Source organism: Pieris rapae, chromosome 4 (genome assembly GCF_905147795.1).
Source record: "Pieris rapae chromosome 4, ilPieRapa1.1, whole genome shotgun sequence".
In the NCBI taxonomy this organism is placed as follows: Eukaryota; Metazoa; Arthropoda; class Insecta; order Lepidoptera; family Pieridae; genus Pieris; species Pieris rapae.
Genome location: NC_059512.1, coordinates 1,818,168 through 1,841,640, shown reverse-complemented (window position 1 = coordinate 1,841,640; position 23,473 = coordinate 1,818,168). Strand labels below are relative to the sequence as shown.

General features: G+C 30.9%; 2 protein-coding genes across 2 annotated transcripts; both read right to left on the bottom strand.

Moving 5' to 3' along the window:
• Window positions 1–16,130: 16,130 nt before the first annotated feature.
• LOC111001295 (glutathione S-transferase theta-4) lies at window positions 16,131–17,951 on the bottom strand. Its single transcript, XM_022271148.2, has 5 exons — window positions 17,727–17,951; window positions 17,558–17,645; window positions 16,992–17,142; window positions 16,745–16,925; window positions 16,131–16,384 (listed from the first exon to the last, which is right to left on the bottom strand). The coding sequence occupies exons 1-5, from the start codon at window positions 17,836–17,838 to the stop codon at window positions 16,221–16,223; spliced, it is 696 nt and encodes a 231-aa protein (XP_022126840.2). The 5' UTR covers window positions 17,839–17,951; the 3' UTR covers window positions 16,131–16,220.
• Window positions 17,952–20,907: 2,956 nt separating this feature from the next.
• LOC111001296 (glutathione S-transferase theta-1) lies at window positions 20,908–22,360 on the bottom strand. The gene is made up of 5 exons (XM_022271150.2): window positions 21,938–22,360; window positions 21,763–21,850; window positions 21,496–21,646; window positions 21,166–21,346; window positions 20,908–21,093 (listed from the first exon to the last, which is right to left on the bottom strand). The coding sequence occupies exons 1-5, from the start codon at window positions 22,047–22,049 to the stop codon at window positions 20,951–20,953; spliced, it is 675 nt and encodes a 224-aa protein (XP_022126842.2). The 5' UTR covers window positions 22,050–22,360; the 3' UTR covers window positions 20,908–20,950.
• Between the last annotated feature and the right edge of the window lie 1,113 nt (window positions 22,361–23,473).

Genomic DNA, 23,473 nt, shown 5'->3' with positions numbered 1-23,473 from the left:
GATTACATCAACCAATATGTGTATTTTTTATCGATTCTCCCTTTCTCACTCTATCTCAATTGGTCTCAATCGGTCTCTCCTTTTTCTTCGAAAAAAAAAACGCTGCACATGTTCGTGACGTTTCATCCGCAAAAAACATACTCTCATGCGTCTGAAGAAGTTTCACTCATATTAAGGCAAAACGAAATTCGCGAGGAAAGTTAGTGGGTGCAAAAAATAATAATAAAACAATTTTTGTTTACAACCATTTATTGTTATATTGACATATAATAGATTACAATTTTATTATAATCAGACCGTCACAGATAAAAACAAGAGCAAAAATTCTTTAATCTATGTTCCTAAAATAACAGAATTCCAGGTTTATATTTTAATTATTATTACTGTTCTAGATTCACAGACATGTTTAATAAAAATTACAATATTTGCATACATTAAAGGTAAGTGTGAGTTCTCACAACAACATTCATTATTTCTTTCACAGACTACAATGTCCGTAAGTAAGGATTAAAATTGCGATATTTTAAATAGCTATTCTAGATCTTTCAATTTTGTACTGACGACACCAAATTGTTGACGGTTGCTATAGATTGATCGCTAACGCCCAAACCCAATAACCTATGTCAATCCATTTTTGACCATCTGAGATAGACGTCTTAATCCAAATATTGATAAAAGTGTGCTAATAACCAATCGATGGATAGCCATCTGTTGATACAAGCTATCCATGGTACGTCGGATCTGTATGAATATGACAGTTCAATTTCAGATTAATTATTGGGTTCGGGCGTAAGTCTGTGTAGCGTTCCGTTTCAATAATAAAATAAGAATAAATTTACAATGTTTTTTTACTATAAATAGTAATTTTCAAAATAAACTATGTTTACTCCTAATAATCACAACCTAATAATAATATATTAGTTCAATTTGTGTCTCACTATTGATACAAATAAATCGCAAATATTTCCAATTACATTTTAGACTAGATGTAGGCAACGCAAAACTTTAAAAGTCCTCGTTGATTTTATTAATTATGCACAATGATAAAGGAGAATGTAGATATTAATTTCTTTGACGATAACAGTATTACAATTACACACAACACATAAATTACAATTACTTCTATTAAATATACCAATCAGAGCCTGTTTAAATATGGCAATATTTCATGTTTTATGAGAATAGAATAACAATTTATCAAATTTTATCATTCTGAAGGAGTCAAATATTTGTATATCTTTATTATGCGAACCCTAACACAGATAGATAGACGAAGACACATATACCAGAGGCACTTTAACCTTTCGTCTCAGTATCGAGATTACGGTATTATCAGATTACAATTCTCTTGACTTGGTTTAAAGGCAAGTTAAGCTCTGAAACACGTCTCGTTTTTTGAGTCTTAGGGTGCGTCCACATCTGGCAAATATGCCGCGAATGTACAGCTCGCGAGCAGTTTGCGAGCGCGTGTGCGTTTTTATTTTAGCGCCGGCGGTGCGCAATTTGCTTGCAAACTAAGCGCCGTACCCCGCCCACGCCAGTAAACGGAACTATAAGCGCGAGAATTGAGTGCGCGCCGCACGAACGCCTGAGTTGTGCTAAAGCGGCGCAGCAAACTATTGCCGTGACTGCACGCGCGCAAATCACAAACGGCTCGCGAGCTGCACATTCGCCAGATGTGGACATACCCTAACAAATGTTTTTCAAGATGAGGTGTAAACGTAGCGACTCAAAGTTCTTAACCTTACGCGCGCAAATCACAAACGGCTCGCGACCTGCACATTCGCCAGATGTGGACATACCCTAACAAATGTTTTTCAAGATGAGGTGTAAACGTAGCGACTCAAAGTTCTTAACCTTACGCGCGCAAATCACAAACGGCTCGCGACCTGCACATTCGCCAGATGTGGAAATACCCTTACAAATGTTTTTCAAGCGTGGAATCTATTGAGTACAGATGAGGTGTAAACGTAGCGACTCAAAGTTCTTAACCTTGTAGTAGGTCACTGTACAATAATTTAATTCCACCTTAATTGGTAAAAAACTGTATTAACCGTATTTCGATTAGGATAACTTTACAATTTTGAACCTAAAATAATCATCAAAAGGCATCCAGGCATCAAACATATTCTAATATTTCGAATTCATTTTGTAGCTTTTTGTTCAGAAGAAGCCGAAATATGTAGTTAATTTTGGTAGCTTTATTTTAATTTTTAAACATGTTAATAATCTTAAGTAAAGCCACAGATGGCTAGATTTCTAATAATTGACTACAGGGCGTTATCTAAAATATTGCTAAAGGTAGCACAGATATTCGAGTAAAATATTGATTACGCTGTAAATTATACGCGTTAATTTTTGGTAATCTGTGGAACAAATTATTTTATAACTGGGATTTTTATACACTAAAATAATGATTTTTCTAAACAATAGATACAAGTGGTATTTTATTAGCATAAACTTTTTTAGGCCATTCATTTCAGGATTAGAGCACGCTCCGTCCACTAAGACTTTTATACGATTAAAGAGATCACAGATTATACTACTTAACTTTTGCCGCTTTGACATTTATTATTTATCTAGATCTACTCCTAATGGACCAAAGAATGTGAGCTTAGCGAAGTTAGAACTAATATTTTAATTATCACTTAATAGTTCTAGGCAGTGCTTAAGGGATTGGCTAGTTGTAATTTAAAATATCCTATTTTATTTTTATATACATCTACACTAATCGTTTTACGATTTACAAATATCGACAAGCATTTTTATATGTGCCAACATACTATCTACGGCTGACGGATATACTGCGTTTTAGACAACTACATACAGATACTGAAGTACTCCAAAAGTTATAACATACATTTCATCGAATAAATTATATGTAATAGTTTGAATTATTTTGAAACTTCGCACCTTGTTATTATGGATTCAGGTACCGTGTGGCTTATTATTTCGGTCGTACAATGCGCAGAGATAATAACAACTTGAAGAAACGGATCAGAGTTCGTAACACAGAAGACAAAAGATCACGTGGTTGTACACTAACCAGATGGACCGATCAAGTAAAAAGCTCATCGTCCTCAAAACTCTACATTGCCATAAAGGAGGCGCTAAACAGAAACCGATCATACATGAGCTGCCGAATAAAGAGTAACTGTAAGACGCATAACTCTGCCATTGATAATAGATCTTTATATAGGACTTCAAAAAAGAAGGTTATTAGTCTCACCTGTATGTGATAATGTTGGATTTGAATGCTTTGAATTGTTCTCCTGGTACACGAACCTTTTGTAAGTCTACTATGTTTATCAGAAAATTTGACTTAAAGTAAAATTCATTTCAAAATGATTATTTATGATTTAAATATTAATACTCGCGGAATAGCTTTTTATAGGTGGCAAACGGGCAGGAGGCTCACCTGATGTCTAGTGATACCGCCGCTCATGGACACTCTCAATTCCAGAGGACTCGCGAGTGCGTTGCCGGCCTAAACTCGGTTCAGTAGTTTTTAATTAATTACGACCTTAACATTACTTTCAATTGATTCGATTGATCTTGGACTATGACTTACGACTTTTAAAGTGTAAGCGCAAGAGTGCAGAAAAATTTTGGTCCTCGCGAACCGCTACCGATGAGTCATACTCAGAATAAAATCTTAAGCAAAGCAACGCTTAAATTAACTTTAAGCTTATACAAAGTTGAAAACCCTGTTAATCCTTAACTTTATTTACACAATTAATTTATTAATTTGATCCAATGCGCAGCCAAATTTAAATCTACGATGAGTGTAAGTTATTTACACACACATAGGAACTATTCTTATAGTTTAGCTTTCGTGAAAATGATTTATACAAGCTTTCATCCTCCTCAATACAAACACTGTTTACGACAAGACTTACATGCACGTTCTATTTATCACTAACCTATTCCTACCCATCAGCAATTTTAATGAGAATTGGAAACACGTTAAAAAACATATAAATACAAATGATTATAAACGAAAATATGCCCAAATCCATTATAAAAAAAAATATATGTATATATATCGCGTTTAATACGTTTAATAATTTAGTTTATCTACACTAATATTATAAAGAGGAAAACTTTGTTTGTTTGATTGTTATGAATAGGCTCATAAACTACTGGACCGATTTTAAAAATTCCTTCACCATTCGAAAGCTACATTATCCACGAGTAATATAGGCTATATTTAATTTTGAACAAAAATAGGGTTCCATAAGATATTAGGGTTTTTCGGACACAAGGTGTAAAAAATCAACCAAAAAAATAAAATAAGGGGGTAGCATAGCAAAATGTTCCATGTTGGCATGTACTAAAAAGGTAGGCTTAAGGAGAAACGAAGTTTGCGGAAGCAGCTAGTTATATATATTTTAATTAAATAATTATGTATTTAATTCTCATTAAAATTGGTGGAGAGCCCCAGCCTCGCCCTCCACAGTGAACCCCATCCATAAACACTACGAAGAGTCCTCCTCAATACAATCTTAAGCTACTCCCTTAAACATGCCAAGCTTTTTTTTTTCTTTTTTTTAATTATTTATCTAATGAAAAGCAGAATGTTATTATCCTATTTTTTACATTTATTTACAATAACTTTTCATGCACTGACTCCCGACTGATTTACATGCACGTTATATTTATCACTAACCTATCCTATCTATCAGCAATTTTAATGAGAATTAGAAACACGATAAAAAAAATAATAAAAATACAATGAATTTTAAATAAAAATGTATAAAGAAAAGCATTATATGCCCAAATTTATTATTTTTTGATATATATCGCGTAAAAAAACATTAATGATTTAGTATATAATATATATTTTAATTAAATAATTATACATTTAATTCTCATTAAACTTGGTAGAGAGCCCCAGCCTCGCCCTCCACAGTGAACCCCATCCATAAACACTACGTAGAGTCCTCCTCAATACAAACTTAATCTACTCCCTTAAACATGCCAAGCTTTTTTTTCTTTTTTTATTATTATTCTAATGAAAAGCAGAATGTTATTATCCTATTTTTTACATTTATTTACAATATCCTTTCATGCACTGTTTGCGACAAGGCTTACGTGCATGTTCTAATTATCACTAACCTATTCCTATCTATCAGCAATTTTAATGAGAATTAGAAACACGATTAAAAAAAAATATAAAATATACAATGTATTTTAAATTAAACGCAATATATGCCCAAATCTATTATTAAAATATATATATATATATATATATATATATCGCGTTAAAAACCTTTAATAATTAAGTTTATAATATATATATTTAATAAAATAAGTGTGAATTTAATTCTCATTAAACTTGGTAGAAAGCCCCAGCCTCGCTCTCCACAGTGAACCCCATCCATAAACACTACGAAGAGTCCTCCTCAATGCTAACTAAACAATGCCAAGCTTTTTTTTTATTTATTTTTTATTAATACATTATGAGTAGCAAGAGTGCTATTTTTGGGATTTTTTAAAATTTTATAATCAAAATCTAATGTATTATACGATTATTACAGTGTTAGTATATTACACTTTGTTGACTAGATTTAATATAAAATAAAACGTATGTACACTGGAAGTTAAAATATAATTAATTAATTTAACTATATTGAAATCAGATAAACCTAAATAGGGTCAGAAAAAATTAACAATTTTTAATAACGGATAAAATTCGATATCACAGATTTTTTAACTTTAGATAAATGATTAAGCTATACTTAATTTTATTATGTACAAGATTATTACAATTTAATAAATGGCAATTATTTACACGTTAATTTCTACTATAGCTCAAATTCATTAATTCATATGAGGGTTGTAATAATCGCTCTTCACGGTGAACTTCAACCAAACGACTAGTGTACGACTAGTGTGAGTTATTGAGCCAGGCAAAAAATATGCCAAAAATTAATATTTTATTTATTGTTTTGTCCTTCACGTCGCAACTGTGTTAATCTCATGAAATTATTACAGCTTAAAACCACGTATGCAAAGCTGGAATTAGGTGGAATATTGAATCTAAAGATTAAGATTTTTTTTAATTTTTCTTTTGTATTTTTTTTGTTTTTTTTTTTATATTTTTTTCTGTCAGTTTATCTACTATAAACGCTAATCTTATTTAAACTAATATATATTTTCTCTAATAAATTTTACTATAAATCACAATTTTAATTCAAACGCTTATTATTAAGACTGAAAATATTCTACTGTTATTTACAAGTGACCTTATTTACACCACCTTCTCATGAACTCAATATAAAGAGCTCATGAAAAGTTTTAGGAAGCTCCTTCCCCGCTTCCTAACGTGGGCTTCAACCATAAATTAAGCCCCCCGGCAATATTGGACACTTTTAACATCTATAGAGCGGTTTTTGCAATATTATATTCAAGATAGCTTATAACTTCTACTCATTATATTTTTTCGTCGAACTTTGTTAGAACTACAAAATTATTAATTGTGTTTAATATTTATAAAACTCAATCAATTCAGTCATTGTATGAAATTTAAAATAAAACCAATACAATTTAAATTTAAAATTTTAAGTCTAATTTTGCATTTTTTTTTTATTGGGCTCCGAATGTTCAGACACTGTTATTAAAGTAGAAACGGCTATTACGTAAACGCAGATTTAACCTGGTTTTAAAAAAAAGGAAACTTTGAACATTACTCGATTGTGACTCGTCAATCATCTCCCAATTACGCAACATGGCCAGTCGTTACGTTTCGCATCTTTACAATTTTAGTGCGAGGTGGTGAATTAAAAAAGAACTGTCGATCGACTGACAGTGACGTAATAAAGGTGAAATCGTCATGATATAAATTTTATTAGATCTCAAAGAGTATTCAAAGTAGCTTTTCCCCCTTTTTTTTAATATAAAAGTTATTTTGTAAATTATATATTTAGTATGTAATTTGTTTTGGTAAATTATATCTTTAGTATGTAATTTGTTTTTTGTTATCTATGTATAATTTATGATACGAAAAATAATTAAGATCTTTAAATTCTTTAAATTCGTACAGAAGAACATGAACCGTAACGCGTAGTTCAGTTTAAGTATGGCGTTAGATCATTTTTAATACTTACATGTTTTTTTATTGATTTTTGTGATTTTGATTTTTTGTAATTTTTTTTATTTTTTAATTTTCATATACATATTTTTATTTTATTTTATTTTATGTTTTTTTTTGTTTTGTCATTTTCATTATTTTTATTTTTTTGTCTTTTTTATTTTTTATTATTTTTTGTCATTTTTATTTTGTTTTTTTTTAATGTAGTGAACACATCTGGTGATAATCTATTATTTTACAAATCTATTGTAACTTACAGCATCTTAATTATATGATACCTAAACAAAATTAAAGCTTGACCATTTTAATTTTTATTTACATTTACAACATTATTTACTGTCAAACTAACAATCATATACACAATAGTTAAAAAATTTAACTTGAATCAATTTCTTTTATTAAATCGGTTATGGGTATATGTTATCGAAGCTCGTTTATTTCCTCTTGCCACACAGCAATTAATTTGTATTCTTTAAAAATAAGGAAACTTTGAACATTACTCGATTGTGACTTGTCCATCATCTCCCTATCACGCAACACGGCCAGTCGTTACGTTTCGCAAATATACAATTTCAGTGCGAGGTGGTGAATTAAAAACGAGTGTAAAACGACAGACAGCGAAGTAATAAGGTTGAATGGGTATAAAAATTTAATTAGATCTCAAAGCGTATATTCAAAGTAGCTTTTCCCCAATTAATTCAACAATATTATAGTTATTTTGGTAATAAAATAAATAAAAATTTAAATTGTTAATGTATACCGTAGATGTGTGATCTGAGTTAAATTTTAAGCCAGATTTGTACTTATCGAAAATAGGTTATCACTACTGTTGCTGTTAATTTGACGTATAATCCTTGTATTACATTGTCAATTGTACCAAAAAGAACACGAGAAAAAAACCTTTTTAAATAAATAATATTCCTAACAAGTACGTTATAACTCTCAATAGCAGCACCAAATTCGATTTTGAATTTTTTACCGCGATATTTGTTAATCGCTACGCAAATGGAACGCGCGAATTCAACGTGGCTATACGAAGTTACAATGTACGTGCATGCATTTATACAAAGCCTAATCTTTAAGAATTTACGAGGTACATAATTTTATTATAGAGAATCACAGCCAAATGATAATGATTTTTCAGACATTTATTCAATACATTCACAACCTACAGCCTTCGAGTGCACATACATACTAACACAGGGCAAGTTATACATATGTTAATCCTGACATATACGTATGCTTGCTAAATTATTTGGTTTAGAGTTTACAATATTTATGCACATTTTTGTTTGATTATTGGTCGGAAAATACTTGCTTTTTTGAAACTTTATTAACGAATATAAACCCGAAATGATTACATAACATAACTCAATATTTCATGTGGTGTTAAAAAATTGTTGTCAACGAGAGTCTTATGTTAATAACAAATTCGCGATTGTATCCTTTAATAAGTATTTAAAACTGCTATTTGTTACAAGTAAAATTCTTTCATATAATATAGTACAGTTTATAGTTAATAATAGTTTATGTCATATGTCGATTTTTTTTAATATACTTTTGTGATTTTTCGTCGTCTTACGGTAGGGTATATATTTTTTTGTTTTCTCCTAAAAATTACATAGCCTTGTAGATTTAGCGTGCGTGTAGCTCTCAATCTTAAGATCGTATATTCCATTCCCGGATGTGCATCAATTGTCTTAGGGCCCGTACACGTATGACGTAAGCCCTATAAGGGGCAGGGGGTTCTTTGATTTACTTATTTGGTGATGACGTCAACAGTAATTATTTACTTTTTCACACATATTACCCGCACATTGTCTATGCTTGAAAATGAAGTGTATTTTCGAGAGTTCCTACAAAAAAATAAAACGTTTATGTACTTTTTTAGAGAACTTCCTTACTTTTGCTGACAAGAGCAAGGGGCGGGGTAAAATGCAGTAAATCTTCTTATATGTAATACTTTAACGGCCCCTTAGAGTCAAATGTTACTTCTATTAGCCTATTAGAAAAATTACAACGAAACAGACAGAAATATGATTATCCAAATCTAAAAGCTTAGAGAGAGCAATTGGTTTTAATTTAAAAGAAATTACAAACTGAAGTCATTAAATGTCATTAAAAAATGAATTGTCTGTATTTAGCTAGCACAGTGAATGTCAGGATTAATTTATTTTCTAATTAATGTGACATTAGCTAATGGAGTCTTATATTAAATATAATTTAAAGATTAATTATTTATAATTTAATAGCACGTGACTTTATTTACATACCTATTCAATTTGAGCAAGTAACTGTAAAGATGATTTTTGGTTCTGATAAAGATTGAAGTGATTTGGTACTTTTTGGTATTGATATTCTTGTCCTAATATCTTTTTTGAACTTAATTTTTTTAATCTTTTATTTTTTATTTCACTATTAAACATTGTTATATGAATTAATACTGTTATTGTAAAGTTGGTATTGCACAGCTAAACTCGTGTATATGGTAATTTTTATGTGTCCAATTCTTTAGTAAATGATGCTTGAAGAGTAAATTTTAGAAATAGAGCAGGAGTGGAAATATTTTTAGCGTTAAATAGATTAAGGATACAAATGCCAGTCTATAATTTAATAATACACTGGCAAAAAAGCATGAGCACCATAAGATATACTCTTAAGTGTCTTATATACAATTCACAACTATATTAATATACAATATGCGAAAATAAGATTCTATTAAACTATTATTGTTATTAATTTAATTAGAAAAACAAATATATTGAAGACGTCATTATATTTCTCTACGCTTTTATGCTACGGCGTAGCGCGTAGCATAGGCGTATTATAATGCCGTAGTTAAGAAAGCTTTGTGTGGCTAAAAAATAATGTATGTAGAAATAAAATATAACAATTAATATTGTAGCAGTTTTTAAATAACATTTATTTTTCTCTTGGTCGTTTGGATTATTTTTTTTATAATTGACAAATATTATTTTTGAATTTCCAAAGAAAAGTTTTGTATTTTGTGACGAAGAACACAAACTTAAGGATCGAATTTTTTAATAAGCTTGCTCACCTTTGCATCAAAATATTAAAAATAATACAAAGATGGGGCTATAAATAATTAAAACTAATTTTATAAATTAAATTGTTAAACGGAGTAACGATATTCTAGTATATCTAGATTTACATATACAATGCACGACTTACACATGCGTCTACACTACTATAGCTCCCGTATTTTCCCGTATTATGTATTGTACATATATTTACTCATAATATTTTCTTTAATTTCCTTAATTATTGTGGACGTGTTATTACCGAATAAGGTTATCACTCAAGACTATTAACCATTTAAAAATTCATGACCTAAATCAAAGATGCCTGGAATTGCCATATTGTTTCTGCCAAGCTAATTAAATTAATGATCTGTTTAATTGCCATAATATCCTGTTATATTCAATGTTCTTGACTACATTTTTAACCTGGCACAGTGTTAGTGGATAAGCATGTCATACTAATAAATTTTAGTGTCTATATATGCAATTTGTTCGCGTACGGCGCGGGATGCGTTTAAAAACCGAAAATTTACGACTAGATCACAGCTTACCTTGCTTTTACATGAGCTTGATAATTGAGACCCACAAAAACGGTTATAGAGCCTCTGTATATATTTTTTTAATACAGACCAAACGCCTAGTCTATTTATAAAAGATTTTCACTGTCTAATAAAAAAGTAAATTTGTCTCGGAAGTCAGATTTTTTATAGAATAGAAATACAAAAATTCATTCGTCATTTTATAAATGTTTGATAAAAGATAGGCTCTGATTGGTATATACAGACACACTCATAGCATAGATCTTACATCTTTAGTTTCAATTTTAGCCAATAAAATATATGTATGCGCAAGCGCACCTCCTAATTAAACGGCTAATATAGACACATATTTTGAAATACATTTGCTGTGACATACGATAAGAAAAATTCTAAGTTTAAACAATAAAAAATTGTTTTCCATCTAATTACCACATATTGTTTTTTAATTACAAAAATCTAAACATTAAAAAATTTGGATTATTTAAATTAAAATTCCTTCTTCCTGATGTTGAACTCGACGTTCTTGGGTTTTAACGAAAATAAACATGCGTACTGACCTGATTTCTTCTGTCATTGTTTACCTGTAAAATTCTAATATGTTAATTATATATATTAATAATTTACTACATTATTATTAAGTATTTCCGAACCAATTCGACTTATGGTCCTGCAAAAAAGAGGGTACCAATTTTTAAAAGGCCGGCGACGCACTCGCGAGCCCTCTGGCATTGAGAGTGTCCATGGGCGGCGGTATTACTTAACATCAGATGAGCCTCCTGCCCGTTAGCTCCCTGTTCTATATAAAAAATATATAAATATATTTTTGTAACACGCAATAAAACTTCCGTCTAACAAACTTACAGTTTTGTAATGTTCCCGTTAATGTAATAACAATTTTTTATTATATTTTGTAGTATGAAACGAAGAAATTACTATTTTTAATAATATTAAAAAGGTTTTATATATAATATTTTTTAAACTTACCGTATGGTTAAATTTTCGTTTATACTGTCGTTCAATGTGTTATTTATATATTGAATTAAATAGATCGTTAGCCGCTTCGCTATACGATGCAACAGTCCCAAACCAGTAGTCTGGTAGAAGACGGTCGCAAAGACTTTTATGTACCAAGACAAAATGTCGAATCTATTACGCTCCATCCTTGGCAGCCGCCTGTAAGAATACATAGGGTCATATACTAATGAAAAACGTTGTAAAAAAATCTATTTTCGCCATGGTCTAAAAACATTTGAAACACGAAATCATGTTTTGACGAGAACCAAACGCGTATTACCGAGTCAAAGAAGATTTTTGAAAATATTATGTGTGAACAGTTAGCCGGTTTGATTTCTGTGAATGCTTTGTTAAATTTTTTATTTGATGATCGATCGATATTTTTTAGTTCATTTTGCTGATATTTAATCATTAAGTGATCGCAAGAACATAAAATCATGAAAAAATTATAAAAGACGGATACAAAAATCTAAATATATTATAAATTTGAGGCAAGATTTTTTTAATTCACTGAAATTTAATCCACTAATTTATAACTTTCTTAACGTTTTGTCGGGAACTGAACCCAACTTTTGAGTTTTACGCGCCGAGCCACAATCGTTTTACCGAGTCAAAGAAGATTAAAAAAAAAATATTTGTGAATAGATTTTTGATTTGTGTGAATTAATAAACTTTTTATTTTATGATCTTTGGATATATTTTTATTAAATTTTGCTGATAGTTACTCCTTAACTATGATTTTTAATCGCAAGAACAATTATCGTTACAAATGTATAAAAGACGGATACAAAAATCTAAATATAATATAAATTTGAGGAAAGCTTTTTTCATTTCGATTACGGTAATGAATATAATAATATCTTGATTAAAAGCCTCATCACTTAAATAGAACTACATATAAATATTCTACATTATACACATTTATAATTATACTTATTTAAAAAAACACTACACAAATTTAAAAGAAACGAAACACAAAGCTTCATTATTCGCTCAGAGCAACGCAAAATACTAAACTAAACATTTAACAAAGTTTACTATTAAAATAATATATACAGTTGAAAAATTAAGGGATTAAATTAATGGCTGTAGTTAAAAAAGTAATAATTTTATAAGCTATTAATTAAAAGAAAGAAGGGAAATGGCACTAAGGGAATGAACAAAATTTAAAATATTAAAAAAAATAAAGCAATGTAAAATACTTACTGCTCGATCCCAGGAACTCTTTTCACCAAAGCTACGCAAGATAAATTTTGGAAATTGTACGCCGTAAAATTAAAATGGCTTTAAATTCAAAATAATATCAGCTCAATACCAAAAAATAATATTCACTGGATAGAAAGTTTGCAACAAAGGAGACTTATTCAGAGAAATACTTGTTCGTAGTCTGAGGAGCTGTGATAGACTGGCGGGAAACCGGGCAAACCTAGCTTTTATAGGTGCATCTACACAGGGATGACGTAATTACACGCCCAACCTGTAGCATTGCACCCAGATTTTAGGGAGGCCACCCTTTTACACCCACTGGACTTTAGCTAGCTAGGGTTGCTAGTCATCATTTAAAAATTCGATAATTTCTGTAAATTTAAATTTCTCTAACCAAATAAATCTAAAGTTACAATATTAGCATTTTCGTCAATATTTTGTTGATTGATCGCTTAATCGATCGAACTGGCAGTAAATGTAAAATTAGATTCATTTAAATTTTTTTTGACGTTTTTAAGTGTACATTATGTTACCTATATGAAAAAATGAATTTTGACTTTTTTAATGGACTTTAAATAGAAAGTATACTTACATAATATATATCGTTGTATATCTTATGTATAAGTTACGAAAAGTATAATTATTAATAATGACGCTTTGCGAGATAGGAATACCTTTGACATATAATTTGTTGTACAATACTACTGACTGTAAATATAATAAAATTTATTGATCTAAACTTATTTCTCTCTTTTTACCTGTGGTAAATTGTCTCAAACTTTAAACATTTATTAAAAAATATATCTAAAACAGATAGAGTCAAAACAATCATAGTATTGATTACTTATTTTTAACACAACAACAGCAAAATATTTAACGATAATGGCGACTAGCTAATTAGTAGGGATTACATCACCATGGTTACGGAACGTGTCAGATTGGGAAAAGGAAAAAGTATTGTATAAACAAATCACCTATACATCACGTGTATTTTGGAAGGGTCGTTGTACGAAAATCTTTTCAAGGGTATAATATACCTTTTAATCGTTTCTGAGATATATTGATTGGCTTGAGGGTTTTACTAAATATAACTGAGTATTCTATAAAACCAAGTACGAATATATGGGATATTATTTTGTTACATCTAATGCATGTAAATATATTAATAAAATATATCATTCATACCGTTGTCGACAAGACGTTTTGCACTCAGCACAATGTTCACGTATTGCAGCGACCATTAATTTATCTTGACAGATTAACTGATCATCTTCGAGCTTTACAAGAAATACAGTAATATATAATATGCAACAACCCTTAAATAAATAACGATATACCAACTGCGCCATTAATTGATTTTTGGTTATTATTGTAAGCATTTCTTGGTTAAAGTTTACAGATATACGTATAAAACACTTTTCAGATTGTGAAAATCTACATGTAGGCGTGGCTAGCTACCACGCCCATTCAAAGACCACGCCTCTTACACCCAACCCATTCCAAGATTTTTTTTATTTTGAATTTAGATTTAGATGCGATCGTAAACAATTAATTTCAATAGAATTACAAAAAAGCCAGAGTGAGCTTAAATAAATTGAACATATGGCTTTGACAGTTGAAGAATAGATAGCCAAGTCCACATTTCAAGGATCGTCATGCTCTCTTAAATGTCATTGCATGTGGCGGCGTCCATGCGTCGGGTTGTGTATCTCCCTAAAATATGGCAAGGGGGCCGATGGCTGGCCATGCGTCATACTCGTGAACGGGTTCTAATTGTGGTGATTGGTCGTACTTGACTTCGTGTATGCGGTGGTATTAGTTGTTTCTACTACGTATTTGCGTGTTATTACCACGATTATGTAAGTGCGTGCTCCTATTTCACCATGCCTCCTGCTGATAGAGGAAAAATCTTTGTTTTTAATTTATTATTCTTTACTACTCAAGATGTCATATGGAACATGGTGTTATGGTTACAGCTCCTAACAAACGTTGTGTAAAAGAAAAAACTTGGCGATTAAAAAGAGTAGCGGAGTTTATTGCCCGTTCTTCTTTTCCGTTCTACGCCCTTGATTTGAGAACTCGCAGTAAATGTAAAATTAGAAGCATTTAATGTATATTTCATATCTTGACGTTTATAAGTGTACATCATTTTACCTACATGAATAAATGATTTTTGAATTTGAATTTGATACTATTATAGCCTCATAATATTATTCTCAATCCTTGATAAAAGATTATCAGCAATCTTATAAGAAATTACTACAGGAACTAATTACTGTATGTATATATAAATCTAAAGTGGTTTCTTATATACTTGTCGTTAAATAAAATATATATTTAAACTTAGTTTTTAATTTAGTTATTACTGATATAATCATGAAACTCCATACGTTTGTAATACAATGATAATAGACATACTGACCCAATGAACACCGTTGACCTAGTGGCATAATGCGTCTCTGAATTCGAAGGTCATGCGAGTTTTCTATCTATATCCACAAGTAATATTTATTTAGGCAAACACGAACGAAAACTGTCTTGTACTAAAACTAAAATATGTGTCAGGCATAAATAACTGATAATTTTAATCCAAATGAATTAAATAATAGATACAATCCGTTTGTTCACATCCAAGGCGTAGGCTGGCTAACTTGTAATAACTACTCAAACATGAAAATAGTAACGAACTTTTTCGTAGCGCACATCGTAGCACGTCAACGACACGTAGGTAATTTATAATTTTTGGATTTGATTATAGATTAACAGTAGTTGTGTCTCTTTTTATTCCTCTCTACTCTATTCCACTATTTGAATTAAGGCAATTTAAATGTCAGTCTTATTTTAAAATATTGTAATTAAAAAACTTAATTGGTAGGTCAGCGACCAATATCAATCTAATAAAATTATCATCATTAGTATGCAATAAAATCTAGTCTTGCTTACATTTAAAAGATTTTTGGTCGTGGCTATAAAACGACACCCTAGCTAGCTAGGGAGTTGGCGAAAAAATAATTATTAAACCCGCCGGCGGATTAAAGTTAATCAATGAAACACAAAAATGTGTCAAACCTCTTGGTCTGACAGTTCGCGAAACTAGATTTATGTTTGTTTGACCTATTAGATTGCGGGCAGGACTATTTTTGCAATCTAACAAAAGCAATTTTATGTATTGCATTTTTGTAACAGAAAATTGTAGAGGACAACTACAATCTTAGTTATGTTTCAAATTAAAAACGATTCAATCCCAAAAACTTTAATAAAATATATAACATTAAAAAAATATATTACATTATATCAATATATAATCGATCTATCTCTTTTAACAGGTCATTGTGTATTTTTGTTCACCTTAGAAGCATTTGACTTAATAACTTTATGTAAAACAACATGTGCTTCTTCATAACACGGATTAAAATGCTCCCGAACTTTAGGCCACCATTTTGCTATGTTCGGAAAGTCCGCCGCCGGATCGAAATTGAATTCGGGTAGTTCTGTAAAAAAAAAAAAAAATAATACCTACAGTAAGCAGGTGTAACTGAATCTATTAACTATTTTCATCAACTGACAAAAAAAAACATTAGATATTAAAGAACTAATAAAATCAGTAGTCCTTCAAACATATTACAACTTGAGCTCAAATAGCATCACATTCTTTGATAACTTAAATTTTTATAGACAAGTAACCTGATTATTCTACAAGTGTAAATCGGATTCAAAAGACTAAAGGAATATGAACACAAAAGTTCATGACTGAGATTTGTATGCTTAAAACACTAACCTTTACTTTAAAAATCTTTTTGTGACTAAGTCTGCTATTAACCCAAAATGTATAGTTCTATTCTGCGACTTACTTAGTTGTTCTAGGTCCACTGCAGCAAAGAGGTCAGCAACATTAATAGTGTCACCTGTTACAAACTTATTATATCCAAGCCATAGCCTATCAATCTCCTCTAAGGCATTTATCACTTTCTGTTTGTAGCTGTCTACTTGCTTGGGGTCCGGACTTTTTCCAGTCATAAGAGGGTTTATAAACTAAAAAATGGAACAAATAAAAAGAAGCCAATACATAAAATGTATTGAAATAATTCAAATGTATACCGTAGTCATAAAGAACAGGATACTAGGTAATTTTAAACCAACGTGTTGCCATGCTAAATATTCATCCACTCTTGCTTGTGCTTTGCTGTCTTCTGAATATAAAGTTTTGGGTATCATTTTCTCTCTAGCAAGATATTTTGTTATGGCAACACTGTAATAAATTATTTAAGAATACTATTAGTAGTAAAACATTCCAGAAGTCTAATAAGCTGATGCATGTCAGCAGATTAGACAAATCTGTCTGACAAATTTATAACCATCTAGTTATAAATATATAGGTAGTCATTTAGTTCTAACCTATTAATATGGCAGTTACATATGTTTGATTATTTTGACTTCAAATGTGCCTTTTAAGAGGCCTAATTGAAATGGATTTGACTTCGAATTCTTTCTCTGAAATCACTTTCTTTGGAAACAGGGACTCTATTAGGCTTAGTCTAAAAGAGGCTTAATAAGTTTCATCAAATCATCATATTAATAGAAATTAATATTTTTTATCCAAATTGCAAGCTGCTTATTAAATAATGAAAAGCAAAAAAATTATATTAATATATAAGAAAAAATACCTTTCCATTAAAATAAAGCCATTGTGATCAATAGCAGGAATCTTTTTGAATCGGTTTATCGCTCCATATTCAGGCCTTAATTGATGTCCTTAATACAAAAATTAGAGTTTTTTATTTCTTTATTAATTAATTTTAATTAAATTATATTTTTATATTATATTCTGATTACCTTTTCCCATGTCTACCAACTTCGGTTCAAAATTACACTTCGATGTTTTTAACAAAATATATAGAGCCCTACAGGGTGGTGACATAGAATCATAATACAATTTTAAACTCATTTTATATTAACTATTGTAAAACTAAAAAAAAATTAATGCAGTTGGAAGGTTATAGAACTAAGTTCAAACTTTTGAAGATGGAAGTTGGAGCAATGAACTATGGAGTATGGACTTAAAATCATTGTAAATTAGAACCACAGATATAGGTTGTCATGTGTAAGTTGGCGTGTGGCAGAAAAAGGTACTAATTTTGACAGTTGTGTTGACAGTTCTAACAGCTTGGTAGCCTCACGTGTGTCGGTGCTAATAATTTGTGTTTTAAAGTGTAAAAATCATTACGAAACATGCCAAAAGTAGTGCGGAGTGCAGCTAGAGAAATTATTCTAGCTGTAAAACGTTTTTGTGAAGAGGAGAAACGTAACAATGGGCCGATTATTCCATTTCAACAAGTGAATGCTCGAACAGCGGCTTTGACAGGTAAAGTATTGCCAGTTAAAAGTGATATTTATATCCCCAAATTTAGGGAAAAATAATAATTGCTTTTGAAAGTAAATGTGATTGATGGATAACTTAAAATATTTTTTGTTTTATTTAAGGTGTTTCTGAAAGAACCGTGAACCGTATAGTTTCAGAGGGAAAAATCATGGAAAGTAATTTTACAGCGAGAACTGAAGTCCCTAATCAAGCAAGAATTAATTGATGAAATATTAAAGAAACATGGTCATAAGGCTGTAAGACTTCCGCCTTATCATTGTGACTTTAATGCAATAGAATTCATTTGGAGTTCGTTCAAAAGAATATTTGCAGACACAAATGTTACTGGCCTCTCTGAAAACATGGAACAGAGAATCCATAGTGCATTTTCCAAAATAACTGCTGAAGAATGGCAGAAACACTGTAATCACGTTATAAATGTTGAAAATAATTATCGTATGACAGACAACCGCCTTGAAACAGTAATGGAACCATTTTTAATTGATTTGAATAGCAGCGACTCAGATTCTTCTGACACAGATGACTCTGAAGAATTCATGGAAGGAATAATGCCTCTAACAGACCATAATTACTTTAAAAAATAATTTTTTGTTATTGAGTTTTTTATTTACCTTTAATGTAATATCTAAGAATATCCATCAATCCAAACTAAACAAAAAAAGTGGCAACACAGAGGGTTGTAGGAGGCGCCGCCACTGGAACGCCAACTTATACTTGACAGTCTATACTTAATATTTTTTTATAACAATCAGTTGTTTTTTTATAGATAATATTAATAACTACTTATAAATATTTATATATAGACTACAGATAGGCAAGTTATTTGAAGGAATTATTATAAATTCCAATTAAATATAATGAGAACACTAAACAGATATCCCTTGCGTTATATTAGCAATAAACATAATTAATTATATATATCAGCGTACAATTATGTAGATTGTAACTCGCTACTTAAAAAATATAGCTATTATTATTATGAAAAGAGAGAGAACTGAGATTATGAGATATTATTAGTAGGTACTTTAGAAATTAGAAGAGATTAAATTTGTAAAGCAAAAATTAACTTAAGTCCATTAAGTTATTATTGTGTTAGTTATTATATTGTCCTAAATCCTATTTTTTTACCGTTCAAGTACAGTCCATTTCAATTAGGTCAATCTAGATTTCCCGCAATTACCGCCAGCATGTTGCTAGGGCTAGCGAAGGAGCCTGACCAATACTACAGCTCGCTTGCGCATATTTGAGTGGGATAGTCCACACCTGAAGAACCAAACATTGTTGACGCACTGCAATATCGAGGGAGTCCCATCAACATCCGGCACGCATTATTGAACTGAACAAGAAGGTCAATTTATGCTTTTTTGTACGCTCTAGCTCAACCAATAGTTCCTGAAAGAGTGAAGAAAGTAACACCGCCTAAAGATCTCCAATCATACAGACATATTAAATATCTTAAGTCGCTAATGGGAGTGTTGTGTCAAATCTGGTAATAATGAAAGCTAGGTGTCGAATAAAAATTATTTGAATGCTTTCATCTCATTCGCAACGTGATCGCATATAATGGATTCCGTATAATACTGCTATATTCAAGATGACTGCGGACCAGAGCGTTAAACAAAATTGTTTTAGTCATGCGGATGTGGTGACTACTCCATTAACTTGAGATAAAAACGTTAACTTTTTGGGCTGCAGCGTTAAGCCGCCAGTCTCCACAGAAAACAATAGGCGATATTTTAAATTAAAAAATTATTGTCCAATCATAAAGTTGTAATCCCCGAGATTAACAAACCCATAAAGATGCGCATCTATAGAACGAAACGGGGAATTCCCCGTCGTTTGTTTTAGGTGGGTATTGTTACGCGCGTGCGTCTATTACGGAGAAGTGCCCCATTATAGAATATTCAATATACTATATAGCCCAGAACCTCACAAATGATTCACCATCCGCCCATGCCCAAGATTTTTTTCTTGTTTATTTAATATGAAAGCACTTGTTTATATTGAGGATCATGCCATTTAATAAGCACCAATGTTTTATACCATTAAGGTCACTTTAAACAAGAGCAGCACCACTAACAGTAATAATAATAACTTTATTAATTTTTAAATCTTCAGCATATAATATATCTTTAATAATCAGTATAAAGTGGAGGCATGTTACCTCTTCTGGTCTGTGAGTTTATAGACTGACTTTTTTACCAATGTATCAGCCATATAGCTCTCACATATTTTCTGGTGAAGTCCACAGACCTTGGCACTCAAAAGCACCATGTCCCTAGTATAGCTTATATTATTGAAACAAATAACATCTATGTAACAGCCGACATCCTGAGCTCTGATCAATAGGTCTCTTAATATACAGATTGCACAAGGAGTGAGAACCAAAACATCCCGCTCCCCTGTCTCTCTTCACATGCTAATCTAAGTGAGTCCTTAGCAGTAAGGTCAACTGCCATAACATGTGCACTTACTAAGGAGATTTATGATTCCGTAAACTATAGTAACTTGCAACATTCTTATATTAACTTGCCATTTACAAAGGGGTAAATTAAAAATGCATTATTCAACAACCATTATATATAAATTTTGTACAAATTGATTACACCTGAATCATAAAAAAATAATTAATAATTTCTTACATACCTAATGGAATTTAAAAATTAGTTTATACTTATTACAATTTAGACATATTTTTCTGCACAATTTTATTTAAAATAACATGTGCTTCATCATAATATGGATTATAATACTGTTTAACTTTTGGCCACCATTTTGCTATGTTGGGGTAGTGAGCAGCTGGTTCAAAACCCGCCATTCCTATAAAATAAAATATATTGTCATAAGTTTAAACTTGCAAAGTTAATTAGTCAGTTTTCACATAATACTTACTTGGTTGCTCTAATTCAACTGCTGCAAAAAGATCTGCAACAGTTATATTGTCTCCTGTTACAAACTGATTCCGTCCTAGCCATAGAGTATCAAACTCTTCAAGAGCATTCAGCATTCTCTCTTCATAGCTCTTAACTTGTTTGGACTCTGGCTGTTTGCCTGAGAATATTGGGTTTAAGTACTAAAAAAATTAAAATTGAATAAGCTCAGAACTAAAAAAGTATATACTTATATCTCTATATCAATGTACAATACAAATATCAAATAATTCTTGACTCCAAAAAATAAGAATAAAGAAATATGATATTTATTTTTATTTTTGTTATTTACCTTAACCCTGAAAAACATGGCACAATGTAATCTTAATCCAATTTGATGCCATTCTAAGTATTCATCAACTCTTGCTTGCTCTTTGTTATCTTGAGGATATAATATTCTTGGTATAACATTTTCATTTGCTAGGTACCGTATTATTGCCACACTGCAAACATAATTATATAGCTAATGTTTATATTACATGTAGTGATCATTGAATTTATTATCAAAATCGTAAAGTAATAAGTATTTTGAATAATATACATTTTTCCTTTTTGTTACCTTTCTGTTAGTACAAAGCCATTATGATCAATAACAGGAACTTTTTGGAATCGATTTATAGCTTGATATTCATCTGTGAAGTGCTCGCCTAAAATACGTGTTGTTTATATAGTTCAATTTATTAAACATATTTTCGATACATTTAGTACAATACAACCTGTTTTTTAAACGTTACCTTGTCGCAGATCTAAACATTTTGGTTCAAAATTACACTCCGATGTTTTTAATAAAATATACAAAGCCCTTGATGGTTGTGACATAAGATCATAGTACAACTTTAATTTCATTATATTGTATTTGTGTTTAATGGTTTGCTTTACTTTACTTAAATTATTATTTATCTTATTACTTAGAAAAAGCTAAAGTAGAAGCACAGGTAAGAATTAAAAACACAGCTTAGAAACTTTACTACTACTTCGTCAGACACCGCGGTAAAATAGTAATAAAGATAATAATTTTCTATTGCTGTAAAAACAAGATAAAACTATGCTTTATCTAGTTTTAACAGAGTTGTTCCAAATTACGTATAATCCATGCTACGAGTAATACAAAAGTCATAGTCATCCCGCTGATAAGTGATATTGATGTCACAGCCAACTAGCTTAATTAGCCGTTTAATTAACAGTCTAGCCGTTTAACGAAACGGCGCCGTTTAACTAGCAGCCGAAAACTTGAAAGATGTTGTGGGTAGTTGCAAGTCTTAAAAAATAAGATAAACAGGAGTAGGTAAGCTAGTTCAAACTTTTTCATAAATTGTTAACATGTTACTAAGCTGAAAAAAAAGTAGTCGGCTGCATCGTGGGGAGGGGATTATATTATGTTAGCTGCTCGCATTAACTAGTGTAAAAAAAAGAATAAAGTTATAGTACGCCGGATGAAACTAGATCACTGCTCTAATAATTGAAAATACGAAAATGGTAGTCATCTAAGTGGGTAGAGGTGAAAAGACCGTCACCTCATGCAGTCAAGATTAAAAATATGATATAATATTTCTATTATATTTCCTTTTAAACACAAGTTTTGAGATAGATGAGACTTTTTCAGCTCGGAAACAAACGCTCAACTATTGGATGTAGACGCCTGTTTTGAAAATATAAATTTTGAGGTATCATCAATTTGTGCTAAGACCAAAGACAAACAAGACAACATAGACATACTAGACCGAGAGATAGTGACACAAAATATTGGGTCATTTGTACCAGAATTGCTTTTTTTCTGGGGTCTTATTACGCAATGAAAAGGAAGAAAATAGATAGTCATAGCGCTGGTACCGGCATACCAATCGCGTGGGCATTAGTCGAACTCGTCGGATTTAGTACGAGTGTCAATCAATTTATTCCATAAAAATTTAAGTATTAACGATACTCCATAAAAAATAAGAGGCGGTAGTTTTTCAATTACGGCAGTACTTTTTCCTCCTACTAGAAATATGGTACCTAAATATAATAACGGTCACATTTTATCAAATACTTAAAAAATTGCTGATTTGCGGCGGTATGCCGGTACCAGCGCTATGACCATAATTTTTCATTTTTTCATTGCGTAATAAGACCCTGAAGAACAGCCACACTGGTACAAAATATGACCCAATATTTTGTGTCACTAATTACTATCTTTCGGTCTATACCGAATGACGTTCACGTCACCTGACGCTTGGTTCACTTGTTAGTCAGATGAGATTTATTGATAATGATGGCAATCGATCGACGTC